At 31.1% G+C, this 21,095-nt stretch overlaps 3 protein-coding genes across 9 annotated transcripts in view; 1 reads left to right on the plus strand and 2 right to left on the minus strand.

Moving 5' to 3' along the window:
• The window catches only part of LOC122713038 (ABC transporter G family member 20), a 35,911-nt gene extending 18,322 nt beyond the window's left edge, over positions 1-17,589 (minus strand). The window contains exons 1-2 of one of the 5 annotated variants that reach the window (XM_043933164.1): positions 17,106-17,589; positions 13,486-13,724 (exon numbers count right to left, since the gene is read on the minus strand). In XM_043933164.1, the coding sequence (XP_043789099.1) occupies positions 13,486-13,550 (65 nt within the window). In that variant the 5' untranslated portion in view covers positions 13,551-13,724; positions 17,106-17,589. Of the gene's footprint in view, positions 1-2,607; positions 3,039-13,485; positions 13,725-16,777; positions 17,010-17,105 lie in introns of those variants that run through there. The other 4 variants (XM_043933166.1, XM_043933168.1, XM_043933169.1 and 1 more) reach the window with 4 other exon arrangements.
• Positions 17,590-17,933: 344 nt separating this feature from the next.
• The window catches only part of LOC122712944 (erythroid differentiation-related factor 1), a 79,451-nt gene continuing 76,289 nt past the window's right edge, over positions 17,934-21,095 (plus strand). For all 3 annotated transcript variants that reach the window (XM_043932997.1, XM_043932998.1, XM_043933000.1), the window contains exon 1: positions 17,934-18,027. The gene's annotated coding sequence lies outside the window, so the exon portion shown is untranslated. The remainder of the gene's footprint in view (positions 18,028-21,095) is intronic.
• On the minus strand, positions 19,599-20,912 carry LOC122712946 (copper homeostasis protein cutC homolog). The gene is made up of 2 exons (XM_043933002.1): positions 20,497-20,912; positions 19,599-20,427 (listed from the first exon to the last, which is right to left on the minus strand). Exon 2 carries the CDS (start codon positions 20,425-20,427, stop codon positions 19,705-19,707), a length of 723 nt encoding a protein of 240 aa, XP_043788937.1. The 5' UTR covers positions 20,497-20,912; the 3' UTR covers positions 19,599-19,704.

Raw genomic sequence — 21,095 nt, forward strand, 5'->3', positions numbered from 1 at the left:
TCTTTCTCAATAATATTAAAAATCGAAGCACGCGAATCACGCGGTCAAAGTCGAACGAAATCGAAGGGAAGTAGATACACTCTCACTGGTTCGTTGCCACACGTCGTGGCGGCAGCCACTCGCGACGGGTGACTTCGATGCCCGCACAGAGGCTACGATTTCGCGCGTAACGCGAAATCGTTGTATCGAAGCCATCGAAGGAAAAAAATAAGTATAAATTAAACGCATAAAATAGGTATATAACGTCTCGATTCCGTTGATCTTTGCGTTTTTTCATTGCACAATGTCCGTCGTAAAGTAACGCGATTGCGCAAGCGCGAGCGAGCGATGATGATCTTTCTGATCGGGGGTGGGGGTTACGTTTACGATAACACGAAATTACACAATGGTGGCGCGGTTGCTGCTCGAACAAACGTGGGCCGAAAAGCAATCGAGGCTCGGCCGTGCACATAGGTTTTTATATATATATATATATATATATATATAAAAGATAGAAGAATATTCAACAACCTTCCTTGTCATTGACTTTTACTCGTGAATCGTTAGAGTTGGTAAACGGCGACCGCCTTTGCCTCGTGTTTGACCACCACTCGTTTTACTTTCTAGAATCGTTACGGATCGCGACTAATCGTTCTATCGATCGCGCGAAATTCGTTCTCCCGTGGAATCTCTGCCCCGCAGTTGTGAGAGCCGGCGGCGCCTCTCCGTTTCACGCTTTTCGTTTTCTCTTCCATTCGATAGAGGCGAGATTTCAGGTCACCCATTTACTCTCGATTTCACGCCGCGTTCAGTTTTATGAGTTTACCTAGATCATATACTGTTTAACGGTACATTTCGAATCCGAGCTTGAAGAGAATGACAGAAGGGTTAATGAGGGATTAAAGGGATTAATCTTTGTCACGTTCGACAAAAGAAGAAATTTACACGGACGACGATAATCCAGTTGAGAAATTGTTATTTTCCGTATTTTTTCCTTTCTCGTGTCGCGAAAGAAAGTATCCGATATTTCTCTATGGAATTTACATCGCCTAACTATTATTTTTTTTCTATGTAATAATTAACCTTTCTCCGTTGGATATTATCCTGTTGACAACCAGAGAATATCGTTGCGGTTGTTCTTGTTGATCACACGATTAAAAATTTACCTCACGTGCGTTTTAGCTATGACCTATCTATAGATTACTAAGAGACATACCTGGAACAAAAGGAAACACTTTCCGTGTCTAGTTTTCTCGATTTTGATCGAGACAGAAATTTATAATAACAATCAAATTTCTTCGTCGAAAAAAAGAAAAGAGAAAAAGAAAAAAGAGTTCGTATATCAGTCGAAAGTGAAATTCGATTTGTCTCGACGGAGATCCATTTCCCTATTAGAGTGACTAGACAGATTGATATACATCTCGAAGCTGTTTTTTTCTTTCTCTCTATTCGTATCTCTGTATACGATTTACAAGTTTAAAAACGATTTACACGATTGCAAAAGAAAATATGCATGTCTAGAATAAAGGTAAACATCATTCACTTCTGATTTCCTTTCCTTCGATTTTCGATCGAAAGAAGCGAGAAAATTTAATATTTCACCGTTAAATTTGCTCATCGAAATTCGTATCGGTCGAAAGTGAAATTCGATTTGCTTCGATGAAGATCCACTTTTCAGACCAGCAACTTCGCGATCAAACACTCGATATAAATATATCTTGATGCTTGTTCTTCGTACTGTAAATAATATTGTTGATGAGAACGCAAGAAAGAAAAAAAGAAAAAAGAATAAAAAAAAAAATTAGGAAAATATTTTCTCGGCAAGTTACGTGAGAGCACGATTCGATTTCACTGCGTGTGCATTCCTCGATTGTCAAAATACTGCAATTCCACCGAGCGACTCGCTTTCTATTTCACAAATCTGCGGAAACAGCTGACTCATTGCGGTAAACAAAATCTCCTCCAGAGATCCAGTTCCCCTATTAACTGCCGCGAGAAATGATTAATCGTGGTGATCTAACCCGATCGATCGGAAATGGATCTCTCGATCGGTTCGATAATAACTGAACCCGCGGTTTTGCCCGATCCGATTGTCCCGACGGGTGGGGGTTTAGAACACACGAACCGCTTTTCGCTTTTGTTTTATGCTTGTAATTATGGTGAAAACGGGCGGATCGAATTTCTCACAGTCGAAAGAAAGAAAATAATAACACGAACGCAACCATGAACGATAATTTCTCAATTGTGGGAAATACAAAATTAATTCCAATGTTTTTCATTCCTTCGTCCGCGCAACGGAAGGTACGAAGATCCGCGATAAATCGAGCAACGAGTCGAGTTTTTCCATTTTCGATTTACGGGAATTCATTTTGCTTGTTATTTTTTCCTTTGTTTCTTTTCTTATTCTCAATTTTTTAAAATAAATCTTATTTTACGGAAAGAATAATGGTAAATAAAATATCGATGGAAGATATAAAAACTATAATCGATCGATTGCGAAAACATCGATCAAATAGATTTTCAAGGAACAATAATTACAAAAAAATTGATGAACATATCGAATCGCTCTCGATCTTTCGCGTCGTCTTCTCACGTGAAAATCCTCTCGATATATCGAATTATGCATACCTTCGAATCAAATCCCAACGCGATCTCGTACTTGAATCCTGCTTTCGATGATCACTCGAAGCGTATCCTTTAGGTGTAATCCTGGCCAGGCGTCACTAAGGATTCACAGTTGATCGGTAGCATCAGTCTTCTGATGCGTGTAGAGTGTATATATTTATATATATATAATATAATATATATATATATACAAATCTCGAGAGAAATCGAGAAAAGAAAATTCAAAAAAAAAGAAAAATTCACCACACAAAACACAGCTATGCACGGAAGGCTAAATCAGACACACAATCGCACCGTGTCCCACACTGGTTCACGATCGTTTGAAATCGTACTTGAGCCGCGTGTCAGCTGGAGAGGAGCTTTGGATACGTAGGAGAGACACCTCGTCCTCTGCGAGTCCTGACGCGAGACTGAGGCGGTCAGAAGCGAGTAAAATCGAGTTCGCAACTTAACGAGCTGACCCACGTCGTCCTTCTCTCCCCCTGTTTCTCTTTCTCACTCTCGCGCTTACCGTACCTCCACTCCACCTATATCCAATCATGCTTCGTCTTCGTTCGACCAACCAGCTTTCTTTCTTTCGTTCACCTTCCCTCCACCTGTCGTCCTTCGTCCACAGTGTTTTCGTTCATGTTATTACCGTTGGAATTTCTGCCGATTTCTGATCACCATCATCCTTTTCTTCGTCGATTCCATTCCTTATATTTCCTTCCGTTTCCTTCCAATTTTTACCAAACGTACGCCGATTTTTATTTTCATTGTCATCATTATTTTTATTATCATCATCGTACAATTTGATGAAAACTTTTGCATGAAAATCACCGTATCGCCGATTTCTCGATCCATTGTGTCGTTGTTTCGATACATGTACGTATTTTATCAAATGATGCGAAGTTCGAACTCTATCGAATTTCTATCGAGTGTTCGATGCTTTCTAGATTTCTCACCGATTTCTAATCAACTCCGCCCTTTTCCGCTGGTCTCTTGGATCGTTTGATTTTTTTTCGAGACGAGTGTTTACCAATCTTGCGTTTCGTTTCACGTTTGTCAATGTTTTATGAACGGTGTGTCGAATCATTTTCTAAGAGTTTGCCTTTTAGATAAAAATCAGTACATTGGTGATTTCTGATCACCTCTCTCGTCTCAGTTCGTTAATTTTTTTTTCTTTTTTTTTTTTTTACAAAAGTGTTTGCCAATTTTACATTTTCATAATAAATTTAAATATTTTTCCATTTTATTTACAAAGATTAGTTCAAACTGTTGTCAAGTTTGCATTTACACGATGCATTGAATTTCTTTTTAATCAAAAGTTATCCAGATAAAAATCAGTATCTTGTATTTTTCATAAATTTAATATTTTATAAATAACATTAAAATTGTATCGTTATCGAATTATTACGTTTCTTTCTACGTTTTATTCTTTTAAAAAATATATCCTCGAAAGAATAGGAATAGACGTAATCGACTTGATAATCGTATTAAATAAAATTAAGAAATTAATAAAATTAAAAAATTAATTATTAAAGTATTACTTTTAATAAAAAAAAAAAATTGTCTTTGGAGCAAATATGTTCATATATGCTCAAAAATAACTAGATAGAATAAATCGCAGGATTTATTAACGATTTATTAACTCTCTTTGAGAATAATTGAGAATAAATTCTCTCGTTGAATTTCTTCGATCGAGTTTAACACTGTATCAAAAAAAAAAAAAAGAAAAAAGAAAAAATCAATTTAAATAGATTATTTATGTAAACTCGGATCATATTTGCCACTGATTAATACTGGTTCTTTAAAAACCAGCGTCATCAGAGGGAGAGGGGAATTGAGAACAATTTTTCATGCAAAACATCTCCACGTGTCAATGCGTATAGAAGTCTAGCCAAGATACGGAAACATCTGGCCACGTAATGAACAAAGACACGCAGTAAAGAGTCTGAAAGATTATACTTGCAAAATCTTTGATGATTCTTTACTGCGTTCTATTCGCGCGCTTTCAACGATTTCAAGCTCTTTTTGTTTCATGAGCCATGAACGAAACATCGTCGCGTTTTGAAAAAGACTCTGTCATGTATCGTTACGATGGCAACGATTGTCATAAGTCTTTTAAACAATTCTAAATCTCTGTTTATATACATATATGATTAAGGCGAATTGTCACACTTATCATTTTTATTTGATTTGTGAAACTTACCATGGTATCTAATAAGAAAAGAAAAAAAAAAAATTCATTATTATTTTGAATGAGATAATATTGAACTCTTGCTAGGTAAATGACACTATAATTCAAAAATTATAATTTTTAAAAGACTTCGAATAACTCGAATAGTTATAAGAATATATATCATATATCAAAGTGAGAAATTCATAGTTTGAAAATTCACTTACAGAATTCTAGGAATAAGTGCAATAAGTATTGATATGACAACACTACACTGACACTACATATACGTATATACACGTATATAAAAATGAGGTTGTAGAATGGAACACGTTCGAGTGCTGTAATTAATTAACCGATTTTTTGTTGTTGTTGTTGTGACACATCGATCGTTCTAGCACAACGATTTCTAAAACATACTTGTGTTTTACAGTTTATACGCGAATTAACATTCACGAAGGCGTTTATTTCTTTTTTATTTCTTTTCTTTATTGTAGATGACTATGCAAAAATATACGAGGGTCGACAAAAAATTGTCGACGGATTTTATATTCAAGTAAACTGCATATAAACTGTTGTAAATTATAATTTAGCGTTACCTATTGCATTTTCTAGAATTTTAGTTTTCAATGGAAAATTTATTTATTTTTTTCTTTATAATACGTTAAATTATTATTATCTATATAATTATATTATTATTATTATTATCTAGAATATAACAAGAAATTTCCTTCTGAAATTACGTGCCGGTTCGTTGATAATTAAATTCTTGAAAATTAGTTTTGAAGAACTTTGCACTCGGGAATCACGTTTATTGCGAGTGATCCCCACCTCTTCAGTATTAAATTTCCTGCTATATGGATGGTATAATAAATTCTTTTAAAAAAATTCGGACGACCAGCGACGAATGCCGGAAACGAACTGAAGAATTTGAAAATTTATCGTTTTTCGTCCTCATCAATTCATTAGGAAATAAAAAATTTCATTGGTCGCGATTCAAACAATTAAAACGGTACGCTTATATGTTTCTAATTCAAATACTATTACGAACGTTCATTAATAATCGCATTTTCATTAACAATAAACTGAGAAAAATTTATTGACTAGCGATAGCCAAGACAATTGCCCAAGGCTTAATTGTCCAAGTCTTTGTTTAAAATATGTTCGCGTAACGAAAGTTTGACTCTCATTTTTTGCCGAAGAGAATTTTTTCATGGCTCGAAGTCAGACTTACTATTGAGAGTTTCAAGCGTATGCTCTTTTGCCAATAAATTTTCATATTTCGTGAACGTTGCAGCTCGATCAATCAGAAGATCAAAAGATACACTAATAATAAAACTTGCTAAATTTTCATTAAATTTTCAGTTAAAAATGATGCAACTTAAGAAAGCTTTGTTTGTTTTTATCGATATTTATAAACTTGGCTATCCCTTCTTAGGATACGAACACATTTGAGGATAAAAATTTCTCTTGCGAGAATATTTTTTCGCAAGTGAGCATTGTAATATGGAGAACGATCATTTGACGATAACTTTCACTCTCGATTTAATATTCATTAGCAAAAAAAAAAAAAAAAAAAAAAAAAATCTCAATCTCGAAATTTTTCTCAAATATATTCGTATATCCTTAGACATCCATGAATTCTGATCGTCGATCGTTCGAAAAAAAATTAATAGCAATCGTTTCGCTCGAGCAACGATCATATTTCTCTAAGATTGAGCTACACAACCGTGAACAGAAATTGTTTTAATTAATCGTGGTCTCTAGGAATCTAGCCATCAACAAACAATTTGATTCGAGATCGAGAAATAGCGACCATAATAGTGATCAGAACGGTTTGCACTTTCCCCAGGATTGCGTAACTTGGATACAGTCCCTGACGTAATATGAGCCTTGATTAAATAACTCTTGAGAAAATTATGCATTTTTTCTTTTCTTTTCTTTTTTCTTTTTTTTTTCTTTTTTTTTCTTTTTATACGAAAATTGCCACGTATGACGTTAAGAATTTTCACGATACGTTTTGATATACATCGAGCGGCTAACTTGGCAGCGGATTTCCCTTGACTAAAATGTTAAACAGCAAGTTCGATGAACTTAACGATCGTGTGTCATCGATTCGCCTTGTCGTGATATTTCGAGAGATCTCGATGAATGAGTGGTTATACTGTTCAGAATTGAAATTAAATTATTTATTTGTTTGTTTATTTACGGATATAGAGTATTTAATTTCAAATACGTAAGAAGTGAAATGGTATGAAATGAAGAAAGAGAACAGAGAGGTGAAAGCATGCTGTTATGCGTTGGATTAGTTACTGAATCACGTGAATCATATGATTATTATGATTACAATGAGTTATTGTTTAAAGTATTATTTCATATTACTTTTTTGGATGGGGGTCTTGGGAAGTGTAGATTCGTGAAAAGGATCTGTGTATATTCATGTATTCATAATTTATATGTAATATTTATAGAATATGACATGAAAAATTTGTTATTTAATATTACAAAGCGTTAATTAATTAATTCACGAATTTATAATTAATAATTCCTGATATCTCAATTGTTGAATAAATTTAAAGAATTGCGCGTAATAATGAAAACGTTGAATCAAAAGATGACGAAACGAAAATGAAAATTGTTTTCAACTCTAATTATATCATTGAATAAAAGCAATTCGTATTTCAGATTTGATTACGTACGTTCATTTTGTTTTATTTATAGAATTTACGCAGTTGAGTTTCTTTATGCAAAATTTACATTCGCGAAATTTATATTTTTAGAATGTGGTGAAGAAAGAGCACGAAACAAAATATTGAAAATGTGCGGAAAAATTGTGAATTTTGGAAAATTTTGAAATTTATTTTCTTTATAATATTATTCTTAAGAATGTTATTCTTAAGAACATTATTCTTAAGAACATTATTCTTAAGAACATTATTCTTGAGCATTAGTGCATTAATAAAAGGATTACCGAAAATTAAAGGTAACAGGAATAAATTATTTTTCCGTAATTAACGACTATAACAATGAGTTTAGTACAAAGGAAAATATAAGCTGTTTTCTAAAACTTTCTAAATGATCCAAATAATTAAAGATGAAAATGAGTTTTGTGACGAGGCAAGTATTCCGAAAAGTGAAAGTAATTTATGGTTTTTCGGTCGTCGGGCCATCGAACGTGAAGAATACACCGGTTTTCATTATTGGATTAAATCGAGTCGGTTGTAAATAAGCATTGCAGAAAAAGCATCGATCGACTTAACTTTTATCGAACAGCCAACAATAGAGACGATAACCGTACAAAGTATTCAAATACTTATTTTCCTTACATCCATCTATTTCTAAAGTAAATTTATTACAATATCCCGTTGATCTTCATTCGTATCTCTTTTGATATTTAAAAAATAATTAGAACCTATTTTATTACCGTAATAAATGCGATTACCAATTCCTTTATTGCTTTTTACATTATTATTGTATTAAGTGAAAGTAATTAATCTCTCCTTAAATTCGTTTCTAAATTTTCAAAATAATAAATTTTCATAATTATCACGTGTCAAATAATTTTGTTTAAAATTAATAAAAATAAGATAATAAAAATTTTTTCATTAATAAAAATAATTCTCTCTCTCTCGATAGAATCATTCATATCCAATCGAGGATCAACCAATTTTATTTATATTCGATTTAATTTTTTCACAAGAAATCCCCTATTATCCCGTACAAAATTATTGTCATAATACAAATTTATTATCATAATAAAATGTTTAAGCGCGTAATTATTTTAACTCATCTTTGTCATAAAAATTATTACAAATTAATATCGTACGTTATGTCACGTCGAAAATATTTTCGCTGTTTTAAACTGTCGACGAAACGCATTGATATATTACGTGAAAAGCATGAGGATAATCGTGGCTTATTGTTAATGTCACCCTACCATGACAAAGTGGATCGTATTTAATGCATAGCCCGACTAACGTAGACAAATCTCGTTCTTATTGATGGCAGGTTAATTGAAGTTGGAGAGGGGAAGGTCTGCGCAAGGTCTCTCGCTTCTTAGTTAGTGTCAGCCACCTTCGCTTGGGCTTCTTCTGGTAAAAGCGAAAGTCTCGGCTCGGTGCATGCGCACTGACCGATTGTCAAACGCTTGAACCGATCGTAACGAGGTCGTGCTCGATATGTCTTTTGTTTTACGATTATTTCCTAGGAAATAGGAAACACGAATTAAACGACAATAAAATATATGACCGCTTATAAATAATTAACCACGTGCGTTCGTTTTCGTTTCGCAAAATGTCCGTTGCACGAAATCTCCGCGAAAAAAAGAACGACACACACACACACATACACATACACACACCATACATACATTACATGCGCGCATACATACGTTTCGTACACGCAAATAGAACTGTAAATAGCTCTAGGAGTAGATACACGAGATAATGATATTGTGAATTTGTTTACATTGTAAACAAATGTCGTGAGATGTAATTCTATATTGTGATTTAATTTGCACTTACACAAGATTTATTTTATTAACTCGCTCGTTCTTTTCTTTTTTGTATGGCTTTTTTGTAAATTGTTGCATTATAAAAATCATGACCGGGAAAAGATATTTTTTATTCTTCTTGTCATTCGAGAATTATATATATAATATTTTCAACTTTTCGCCATAAGTTTGTCACCTCCGATTCCTAGAATTGTCGGTACTTTAGAAAAGTGTTGAGGAAGTGACCTCACCTAAATTTCTCTTTTATAAAGAGAAAAAAGAAATTCTACTTAAAATAGAGGCACACGACAGAGAACTGGACGGGAAAAATTCTTGATTTTTCGATCGTTCTTTCTTCCTTCCTATAGAAGAAACAAATAATCATAACCTAATTTTTCATTCAATCTCTGGATCCGAAGTATTAAAAATATAATCTTGCGAAACGATTGAAATTAATCCTAAAACCACCGGTGAAATTCGATCCTTTTCGGCATCGAAGCAAGGATCAGAGTAAAAAGTTGACGACGTATGCCGCGATATATTGATATCGGGTAAGGAAATCGACGAATTTAACCCTGAAACAGACGTGCTGGGAAAGAAGGCCGGGCCCAGACTTGAGAAACTGGCATGGGACTTATTGAACCAGGTCGCTAAATGCGGCCGAAGGTATGGTATAGACGTGAAAGCGGTCAGTCCGGCTGCTGTGTTACGTAAATCCCAGGAAGAGTGTTCAACCGTTGATTCGTCGATACTTTGATGATCGTGCACCAGCTAGCAAGGGGTTTTCCCTTTACGAGCTTGTTCGTATAGCCTTGTGCTACTTTTCGGAATCATCGAATGCAATTTCGTAAATAGAATTCGACGATTTTCAATTGACGCTTCATAATCGAGTATTGTGTTGTATTATACAAATTAGTTACATCTTCTAGCCCAGAATTTATAACGACGAGCGATAATAAATATAATTTTTTTCTCCGAATCGACTAAATAACATTTAATTTTTTGTTTCTTTTTCTGTATAATACAGATTATGCTAATTGTATATTTTTCAAAAAGATTCAATAAAAAATATAATTAATCGAGAAATATGAATATTTCATTATTATTTAAATGCAGACAGAGTTTTGGTATTTTCGTTGAACTTGAACGAAGATATTTAGAGATTATCTACGTGGAATGGCCACGTAGGTTTTGGGAATCGATTATTGGAGAAAGCGATTACATTAGGAATTGCTGATTGATGTAAAGATATTAGTTGAAACTTTCCTGCGAAGCAAATTAAGCAACTAACACGGTTTATAGTTTACTAATTCGAATTATTATTATATTAATTTGATGTTTCTGGCATTTTGTTGGAATTAATTTACAAATGATTTTTATTAATTATGCAATATTGTTGCTCCATAATGTTTGTAATATATACAGAAGATATGTAAAAAAAAAGACAAATAACGATTACAATTATTTATAGAGGGATAAATATTTATATAATTTATAACGAATAATCGTTTCTTCTTAATATATATTCATAAGATTTTTTGAATTGATTTTTATCTTGATGATTTATTTTTAATACCTCTTTTATATAAAATACCAATAAAATATTTTGATGTGAAAATAAAACAAAATGTATACGATTTATATCTTATGAAATCAATAATTAATTAAAATTATATTGAAAAATTGAAACATTGAAAAATTGAAACATTGAAAATGATTGGAAATCATGAATTAAAAGTCAAATGTTCTATATTCAATTGCATTATTTAATAAGCATATATAAAATTATTATCAAATTATGACTTGTTATGTGTGTTATCATGTATATAATTTTTTTTATTATTAAGCATTTATTGCATATTTATTTTAAATATTTATTTATGTAATATTTTATAACAGACTGCCATAAATAGTCAAATCAATTTCATTGATATTTTTGCCGAGAATATTATAATATTACGTTTAATCGTGATCCACGGATTATCATATTATGCAATTTTATTTTATATAATTTTTATTTTATTTTTATTATATTTAAAAATTGAAGAATATTCTATTTTATATTTAAAATTATATTTAAAATATTATATTATATAATATTAATTTAATATTATATTTAAAATATTTAAAATTGTAAGAAATTTAATTTTTTTTCTTAATTATAATTTTCATCACTTATTTATTCTTATATATATATATATATTTTATATAAAATTATATAAATAAAATAGATAAAATAAAGATTAAGTTATGATATGATCGCGTAAATTAATCGCGACTTTGTACATAAAATTATATTTATGTAATGCGCGTATTCGAGCGTCACGCAATGCATGTTGTGTCTTCGATAATTATCAGTCTATACTCGTTTTTATGTTAACGAGACACATGTTGTGAATTATGCTAATTTACCCCTAAGTTCATCACGTAACAGAAATGGTAAGCGTGGTGCCATCTCTCGAGATATCTTTATACTTCTTTCCTTTCCGTTTCTTCAACATTAATCGGTACATAAGGGAACGACAAACAGTAATTTGCAATCAATGATCAATGTATTATTCTTAATTACATTTGAATAGATGCATACACGCACTTTGAAATTTAATGATGCAACCATACCATAACTTATTATTTTTCCGTCTAAATGATTCATTAATTTCTATCATCTTTAACAGGAGATCCTTCCATAATAATCTCAATTATTGAATCATTCTATTAATCTATTATTTTTTTCTACGACTATGACTAGAATAAAATGTAAAATACCGTATCTAAGATATGTCACGCAGAAACCTATTCTTTGGCTTTGGTTATGATTCATCGTTAAAAGTTAAAGAATAGAAGTGTTACTCATCAATCTAAAGATGATAATAATTTTTATTAATTAACTCAGCCTCCTTACCGAAGGAAAAACTCTAATTAATAGGCAATAAAAATATATTCAATGAGAAAACGAATAAGTTTGATAAAAAATTGAGCATATAATTTCGTACAAGAGTTCACGCCTAGAGATTCTTCGTAAAAGAGAGATCGATGTTAGATCAATCTGACATAGAGAGGATGCGTTTGTCGCGATCGTTCGTGTGTTTTGCCTACATTTTACCCTTTCACTGTGCAATGATAAAACGAAGCAGCCACAAGCGGACGAGCCTATTCATCGCGACTCCTCGTCGGCCACTTTCACGCGCGATTGCGAACTCGAGGATCGAAGTAGCTTCGTACCAGTGTGTGGTGCTCTTGCAAAATTTGCCTCGCGCTTTGTGCGCCATTTGTTGGCCGACTTTTTCGAAGTCTCCACGACTTTTCACTCTCGTTAGAAATTTTTTGATACACACCGTTTCCTGTGTCTTCGATGTGTCTCCATAGAACTTTTTCCATTTTTTCCCAATTTCCTCTACGATGAAAGATTTCCACTGATTTTGGAAATCATAGAAAAAGAATAAATAAAAGAAATCAAAGATTTCTTCGACGAAAAATATAAAATGTAAGAGAAGAATCAAGATTCACGGAGCAGAATACGATTTTTCCGCATAATCTATACAAGCGGAATGCAAGTTACCATAAAATCGCCGTATGTATTCAAACAGAATTTGTACATTTCATGCAATCACGTCCTCACAATAAGTTACAAAATCATGGTCATTTCGCGGAAAAAAAGAATATATGTACTTTTTTATGACACTCAGATTATTTTTGCAATTATGGTCATTGTAAAAAACGAAAAAAAAAAAAACAGTTTTATAACAATGTGTGAAAAAAAAAAAAATAATAGAATTCAGATAGAAAAAAAAATATTTTACAATTCATAATATTTAATTTTTATCAATTCATGTTAAATAATATGACGTGTTTGTACTTATTTCTTTGTATAAATTTATTTTCGCATTTTAAATTATAATACGCATATCGCATATAAATTATAATCTTAATGAATTCTAACTAGACGATATTCAAATAAATTCAAAACTTAAATAAAATAACTATATTTCGTTTGCACAGAATAGCTATTGTGGAATTCCTTCATCGTTCCTGTTAATTGAAAATTGGAGTTATTTTTCCAGCATTATTTTTAGCATTCTTGTAAAATCAATATTAAAATATAATTATTATAATGACCAATATAATCGTAGAAGCTTCGGGTACAAAGTCGAACCATGGCCGGTTTCTCCAATCAACGAAAGCGAAGTAAAAGTGGAAGCGAGCCCAAACAAATTTCAAGCGTATTACTCACGCGGTCTGCACGTCGCTCCAGCTGAACAGCTTCTTCGTCTTTTCCCACTGCTTCTTGTCCTCCATCTCGATCAACGTCCTTTCAGTGGTTTGTATACGAATTAATGGATCTTGGGGAAAGGTATCTTTCGCTGAGATTTTTTTCTTCTCAATGATGACACATCTTTTCTCGTTCGTCTCTCCGATGAAAATTCCTCACCTTAAGCGTATTTTGTGTATCTCCTAAGTGATCACAGCGCACTGAAAAATCGATGAAACTTAATTAGAATAAAATTCATATTGAGAATTCATTTTTTTCTTCTTCTTAATCATTTTATTTTATGAGTTAAACATAATAATCCGATAAAAAAAAATATAAGTACATTTAAAATATCGGAAGATATATTTTTTTAAGATTTTAAAAAAACCTATTTCTGTCTAACATGTCATATTTCAATGATTTGCAATGCAAATATTCATCAATAGTAAAAAAAAAAAAAANTTTTATAGGTTTTTTTTTTTTTTTTTAATTGTATGGAAACACGCAAATGATTTTTTTAGACATTTTAAGGACATTTTACGAATTTATAATATAAATGCAAACAAATAGTTTCCAATGTCTCGTTAGTTAAAAAATAAATTATCTTCATTGATAATATCGTTGCAACAGGAAAAAAATTTAAAAATTAAATTTTAAAAAGAGAGATTTTTTTTCTATTAGTCAGAAAAACTTAAGTGTATAGCCTTTCTGATCAAAGTGTACCGATCTCTAAATTATGTCTAGAAACCAATATTGTTTCTCCACGCTTTCGTAAACCCAGAAAAGCAATCCGTTTCTTCGAAGGATGCATAAGCTCCGTGGAAAGAATCGCGTGCCCATTCATGACAATAGCGAAAAGTGAAACTGTTTTACAGCAACGAGTATATCTTGCGAGTAACTTCATATGTTTTAAGTCATTATGAAGAAAGCGTGCTGTATAACAATTTGTCAGTAGAATAGAAAATGTGACTAAAAATAGTATGCATTTTCTTTGGCACATTGTTATCTTAAAAAAGTACAAAGTTTCTTGAAGTACAAGGAACTTACAACTTCAGAAAGTTTTACTTGAGAGAATGAGAACACCGCCGTTTTTTGAATTGTTAATTACTCTAAACATGTTTTCTTATCGTCTATAAATATCAAATATATTAATTGTAAAATTAGTGTCAAAGTAAAAAAATATAATATCTTATCATATCTCACGCAAGGTTAAAAAAGTGGAAATCCTCAGATCTTTTAAAAATTTTAAGATCTTTTATAAATTTCGAAGAAAGAATTTTGTTATGGTGAGCGATGATAGAGATCGTGATCGCTTGACCGTGAAATCCATAAAAAGATCTTTGATCCAGAAACGATGGAAATCGAGAATCTCGGTCGAATATCTTCCTTCAAGCGAATTTTTGCATTGAGATCGTATGCTATTCTTCAAAAATTTCATCGCATATATTTAAATATAAATTTGATCGTATCTTAATTTCATTTATATTGATTAACGGATTGAAATAAAAGAAATTTTGTCGAGATTTAAATTTTAATTTCGAGATTCAATCAGATCATTTAATCATGGGGTTGGATTGTCTAACTGTTCAAATAATAGTCCTATTATAATTACCAATACCATACACGTCATTGACCGCGCAAGAAAGTAGAGCTTCCGTCAGTCTAAGCGGAAGTGCTACGAAAATGCTTGTTATTGCGATCGATGTTGTTTGATTCGGTCTGCTTAATATTCAGCAGACTGTATTTAGCTGCATTTAGCATTAATTAATATATTTTTCATCGAAATTCATTTGCTTAATATATAAATGTTATAAGATAAATATTTATTATAAAATTATATGTATTTAGAAAAAAAATATAATTGAATGATTTAAAAAATAATAGAATATAAATAACTTACTAATTGCTAATTTTACAATTTAATTTTATTATCATATTCAATAAACATTAATTATGAATATTATTTTCACTGTTTATCGAACAATAAAATTTTGGAATAATTTTCTGTTCAAGAAATTTATTTGAAACTCTTTAAATGAAATACTATCGTGCATTTCGGTCCTTTCCGTATAAAGATACATGCTTGTAATACAAAGTAAATAATTGGCTATCGAGTCAGGTTGACGAAGTTCTACGAAATAAAGAGTAACGATGAAAGTTCAACATAAAACAATGTAAAGAGAATAAATATCGATAATTTAATCTAATAATCAATATCTCATAATTAAAATAGTACTTTAACGTGTCTCAGTAAAAATATTATCCATCAGCCATTTGTGAGCTTCCATTTAATTCCATTTAATATTTACTGTTGTCTACGAGATGTTAGTAAATTAAAAAAAACGAAAAAACGAGAAACGAAAAACGAGAATTCTTGAATTCTGCACATTGATACAATGATCTAACGCAGTTTACGTATCCATGTATGTTATGTGAAAGTATTGCACGTGCGTCACATAACATGCTTTAATTACTATTCTGTACTGTTCGACAAATTCCATTTCATCTTACATAAAACTGGTAAAAGTCGAGATTTCGTTCTTTGGTGTTACGCGTCATCATCGAGCAACAGTTTGAAAAGAAGAAATAAGAGTACCGTTAGATACTGTGAACGGATTCAAGGAGTCTGGTATTGGCTTTCTCAATTCACTCACGCCACGTGGATAAACGACACGAACGATGAAAATACGTGATAGAAATGCATCTCTCGTTCTGCACACGTAACCTGGATTATTCAAGTTAGAATCAGGTTGCTCGTATTCGAAAAATCGAAAGTTATTTTATCTATTAAGATAAAAAACCGTAATATTTTTGGAAAATATGCTTTTGAATCAATTAGAATTGTTAATGACACGAAAGTATCGTAAACGATGCAATTATAATAATAATTTAACAGATAATTTTCAAAGTTTTGAGAAATATCGATGAATTTTTGTTAAGTAAAAATAAGTTATTGATGAATTTCGATGAAATATTTGATTCTTATTATCAAATCATAACTTGCAATTTACCTTCTATCTGTCGGTATTAAAGATTATATTCAACGGATTCAATATGATTTATTGTGTCAAATATAGCATTTGAGAGGGTCTATTATATAGTTTGATGTACATAATTATTTATTAAGATTTATAATATAAAGATTTTGAAAAGAATCTATACTTTTAAAAGTAGGTCAACTATAATATATCCGACAGAAAGTTTTGTAAAATATTACGAAAGTTTGGGAAATTTTTTTATAACGTTGCTAGATATATAACGAAACTATACATACGTATGCTCTGTGAATTTGATACTCGTACGACTTTTCCTCGTTATACTTCCTCGACTTCAACTGTCACCTCTTTGATTTCATAAGATTAAGCACGCGTATGCGTTGTATCATGAATGAATATGTCATACTGTTTTTTTTTTTAAGTTAAATGGGAAATGTTAAAACATTTTATGTTTTTCCATAGACTCGAAATATACTATGTATTGTCTCCATATTTGCAAAGAATTGAATCTCGAATAGATCAACGATTTCTCGCGCGATTTCTATATTAAGTTTTATATTGTGCAATTATGCAATACAATTTATTTTAAAATATTAACAAAATTACCTCTATGATATTGTTTATATCTGCTTATAAATCTGCTTATATATACTTCAGCAAATTCTTATGAAAGCTCTTGATGTATGGTGAATAATATAATCGTGTCTATATTTTAGACAAAGATTTTCGTAAATTCTTGATAACACATGTATGATATAACGATATTTGTACTTTTTAACATGTCTACGCACAATATATAATCAAAGGATTCACACATAAATAGAAAAAAATGTTTCTCGATATGAGGTTACGAACACAGTCACACACTAAATAATAATGTGAAATAATCTTGCATTTCTGTATATAATGAGTGACGAAAATGCATTCCAAATCGAATTCGAATGTTTCTTTGTGTTATTGTAGGTTACACAAAGAGAATTATGGATCACTGTGAAATAAGACAAAGGAAATTAAAACGAAATGAAACTATATCGCAGTCACAAGGAGGAAGAAGGACGAGGTCGAAATGCGCAAATGATGACAACCGAACCGTTTGAACGTCTTTCTCGCACTGAGAGACGAATCCAGTTGAGCAATAATACAGCCACCAGACAACCAGTAGAGTGTCACGCACTAACACATTCTCTAGGCCAACGTACCTTGCAGGGGTATATGCGCGCGCGTCTTGGCGGTAAATACACTCTCCACCGGTCAACTTCATGGGCGCCGGCGCAGTTGGTAGCATTGCTAGAAAAAACGACCCCTTGATCCTTCGTGCCAGATTCCAAAGATCATGTTTTTCTCTATCCCTTCTACAAGTAAGTAACTAGTTGACCGACTTTAAACTATCCATTGCTTATTATTCGATGTGATTGATTTACATAGGACTTTCAGATTGTGAGTGTTTTCTTATCTAACTCAATAATTCCTGATATTTAATTGGACCTATTGATTGACTGAATTGTCATTGCGCGCCATTTGATTTGTGGTAAGTGTTTAACCTCATTACTGATGTTTCACATAATTTGATATCATTGTCTTATTAAAAAATGTTAATCATGCTTGAGATTTCTTTCACAAATTTTATATCTTTCATAAATTTTATAGAATGATTAAAATCTATAGATAAAAAATCGAAATTTCTTACGAAATTACATATTAATGTTAGCTTTTGAAACATTTATTTTCTTCTCGTTTACGTCTATTTTTTGAGGCTATTTTCAAATTTACGTTCACTGACGCCAATGTGCACACGCGCGATCCTTATGATTGCACCATGAAACTTGTACATATGCGTTACAAATGTACATACATGGATTCTGACTTCGTATTTGTTTTTTTCACATACTATATACACGTTTAAAGTAGCTTTCGATTTTACATATCGTTGGGCGGGTATGGGTTTGTATGCGTGTATATACGCACTTTTCGCCATGATATGTCGTAAATCGAAAGTGCGCAGTCTACAGTTGATCGTTAGTGCCGTTATTTTCCGTGTGCAAGGACCCCTTATGCATTGAACTGTTGCGCAAACTTTTGCAATTCCAAATTGGTCGCAAAGATATTTACCGCGAAATTATTGCATTGCTTGCGACACTTGTCTTTCTTGGATAATTTGTGAAAAGCTATCGTCATGATATTATGCAATCGATCACTTCCGATTTAAAATATAATCTTTCGCGATCTTCTATCAACATGTGATTCTGCGACAGAATATATATAGGAATTGAAATAGAAATTTATCTGATTTTTTATTTTTTAATTTTAAAATTATAATATAATATTTATAACGACATATTAAATATAGAATAGTGTTGTAGGATAATAAAAATCAATTAGTTTTGAAAGAGTAACGATGTTGAAGTGAAGATTTCAAAAGGAGAATCTCGACGAGTCAACTTTCTGTTTGCCCTATATGCATAAAAAAGAACTTCGAGATAATTTCATCAGTTGTGAATCATCGAATAATTGTTACCTATCATTTACGACATGAAATAAGCAATCTCATGCATAATTTTTAACACGTAATATAGATTCCATTTATGTACAAGTACTATGAAACGATTACAATTTAAATATGGATGATAATGACATTTTCTGAATTTATTGTGTACTAAGAATGCATTTGTATTCTGAGGATATATGCTATAATATCATTTAAATTTGAGCTATCATGTAAATTTGTGCTAAATAATTATATTTTTATAAAATTTAAATGAAAGCATAATAATATTTTGCAACTTTTTTTAAAACTAATATTGTGATTAAATATATCTTATTCAATTAATCTGTTTGCGAAATTACATCACTAGATGAATATGTAAATGCAAAAGTTGTTCCAAACATTAATTAAAGAAATATATACTCTCTCTATATTTATGTCAATGTATTTTTTCTTGTTTCGAATCGTTTTATTATTATTTATATAAAACAAAAAGACAATTTCCAAATAATATTTAAATTTTAATATTTTTTTTTTATTAAATTAAATTAATATACAAGAATATAAATTTCTTATAAATAAATAGTAATAATAATCTGGTATTGTATTTTTTTGGTTAGAATTTAATTTTTTATCGAGAAACCAGTTATATAAAGAAACAGGTTCGTGACTTCAAGAAAAATATTCTTCGATTTAAAAATGCATAGTCTATCACCGTGAACACTATATAGTATTCAGTAAAATTCGAACCATTTCTCGCACTAATTCTTTATCAGTCATTGTGATGTAAGTTTCTCTATTAGCACCAATTTTAACTTTATTTATACCATACGGAATTACCACCTTTTTCTTAGCTGATGCATGAAATTCTTTCGCACCAGATATCATCTTTATTTTCAAGATATTTTTATTAGTAATACCAGAACCTGGCATCACGATTATTTTGTTTTGAGCTTCTTGAACGAGCTTTTTTATCAATTCTAATCCTTCTTCTGCGGTATCTTTTTGTCCAGAAGTTAGAATTCTCTCGAATTTCAAATTTATTAATATTTTCAAAGATTTTAAGGGATCGTTGACTTCGTCGAAAGCCCGATGGAAGGTTACTGGTAATGATTGAGCAGCGTAAAGAATATCTTTGCAAGATTCCACGTCGATTTCATTATCTGACGTTAATGCGCCAAAAACGAAACCATTAGCACCGTAATTTTTTAATATTTTTAAATCCTGTAACATGACTTCCATTTCTTCTTTCGTGTATACGAAATTTCCGGAACGTATTCGAAGCATAGCATAAATTGGAATAGATGAAAAACTCTTAATTTTTTGTAAAAAGCTAGGAGTAGGTGTTAAACCACCCTCGGAAAGGGCAGAACAAATTTCGAGTCTCGTTGCACCACCTTCGATTGCATTTTTCGCTGATTCTAAAGAATCTATGCAAATTTCCATCTGAAATATTGAATGTATTGCACAAGAATTTATAGAAAGTGGTTTAAATAATGATAATTGAATGCTTACTGTCTGTTGAAAAGTGTTGCCAATTTCTCAGAAAATATAATAAAGTCACTAGCTGCTTATGTCTAGGGATAAGTGAAGACGTAATGTTATCACAATGTGATGAATATTTTGTTTCGAAAATGTCACTTTATTATTTATCACTACAGTTAACATTGAAGTTAGAACAGATTTTATGATTGTGATCAATATTTATTGAATCGAAATAAATGAAAAGGAACACAATAAATGTAAATAAGAAATGCACATGGAGAACAGTGATGTGTTAATACGATTACTCTGCCATCTGCAGAAATATACTGAACTATTTGTCAAATTTATAGAAGATAAACAAGATATCTTATCTCAATGTATAAAGTATATTTATTTATAGAATAATTTAATTAATAAAAAGATGATTAAACGGAACTATATTGGAAGGTATAAATTTGATAATTACATATTTGATTATTAAAATAGCACACTGTTTTAAAATCAATGACTAAAGCAATCAATATTATTATTAAAATTAACACAATTATTGCTTTAGATATATTTGTACAATAAAATGTTATTAATATTTCTAATTCAGTATTTTTCTTATATGATTAATTATTTTAGTA

The sequence above is a fragment of the Apis laboriosa genome, unplaced genomic scaffold (genome assembly GCF_014066325.1).
Source record: "Apis laboriosa isolate Shangri-la unplaced genomic scaffold, ASM1406632v1 scaffold21_cov150, whole genome shotgun sequence".
Lineage (NCBI taxonomy): Eukaryota > Metazoa > Arthropoda > Insecta > Hymenoptera > Apidae > Apis > Apis laboriosa.

Excerpts from the sequence above, each read along its gene's own strand:
- LOC122712946 (XM_043933002.1), bottom strand. The coding sequence starts at position 20,427 with ATGGAAATTTGCATAGATTCTTTAGAATCAGCGAAAAATGCAATCGAA.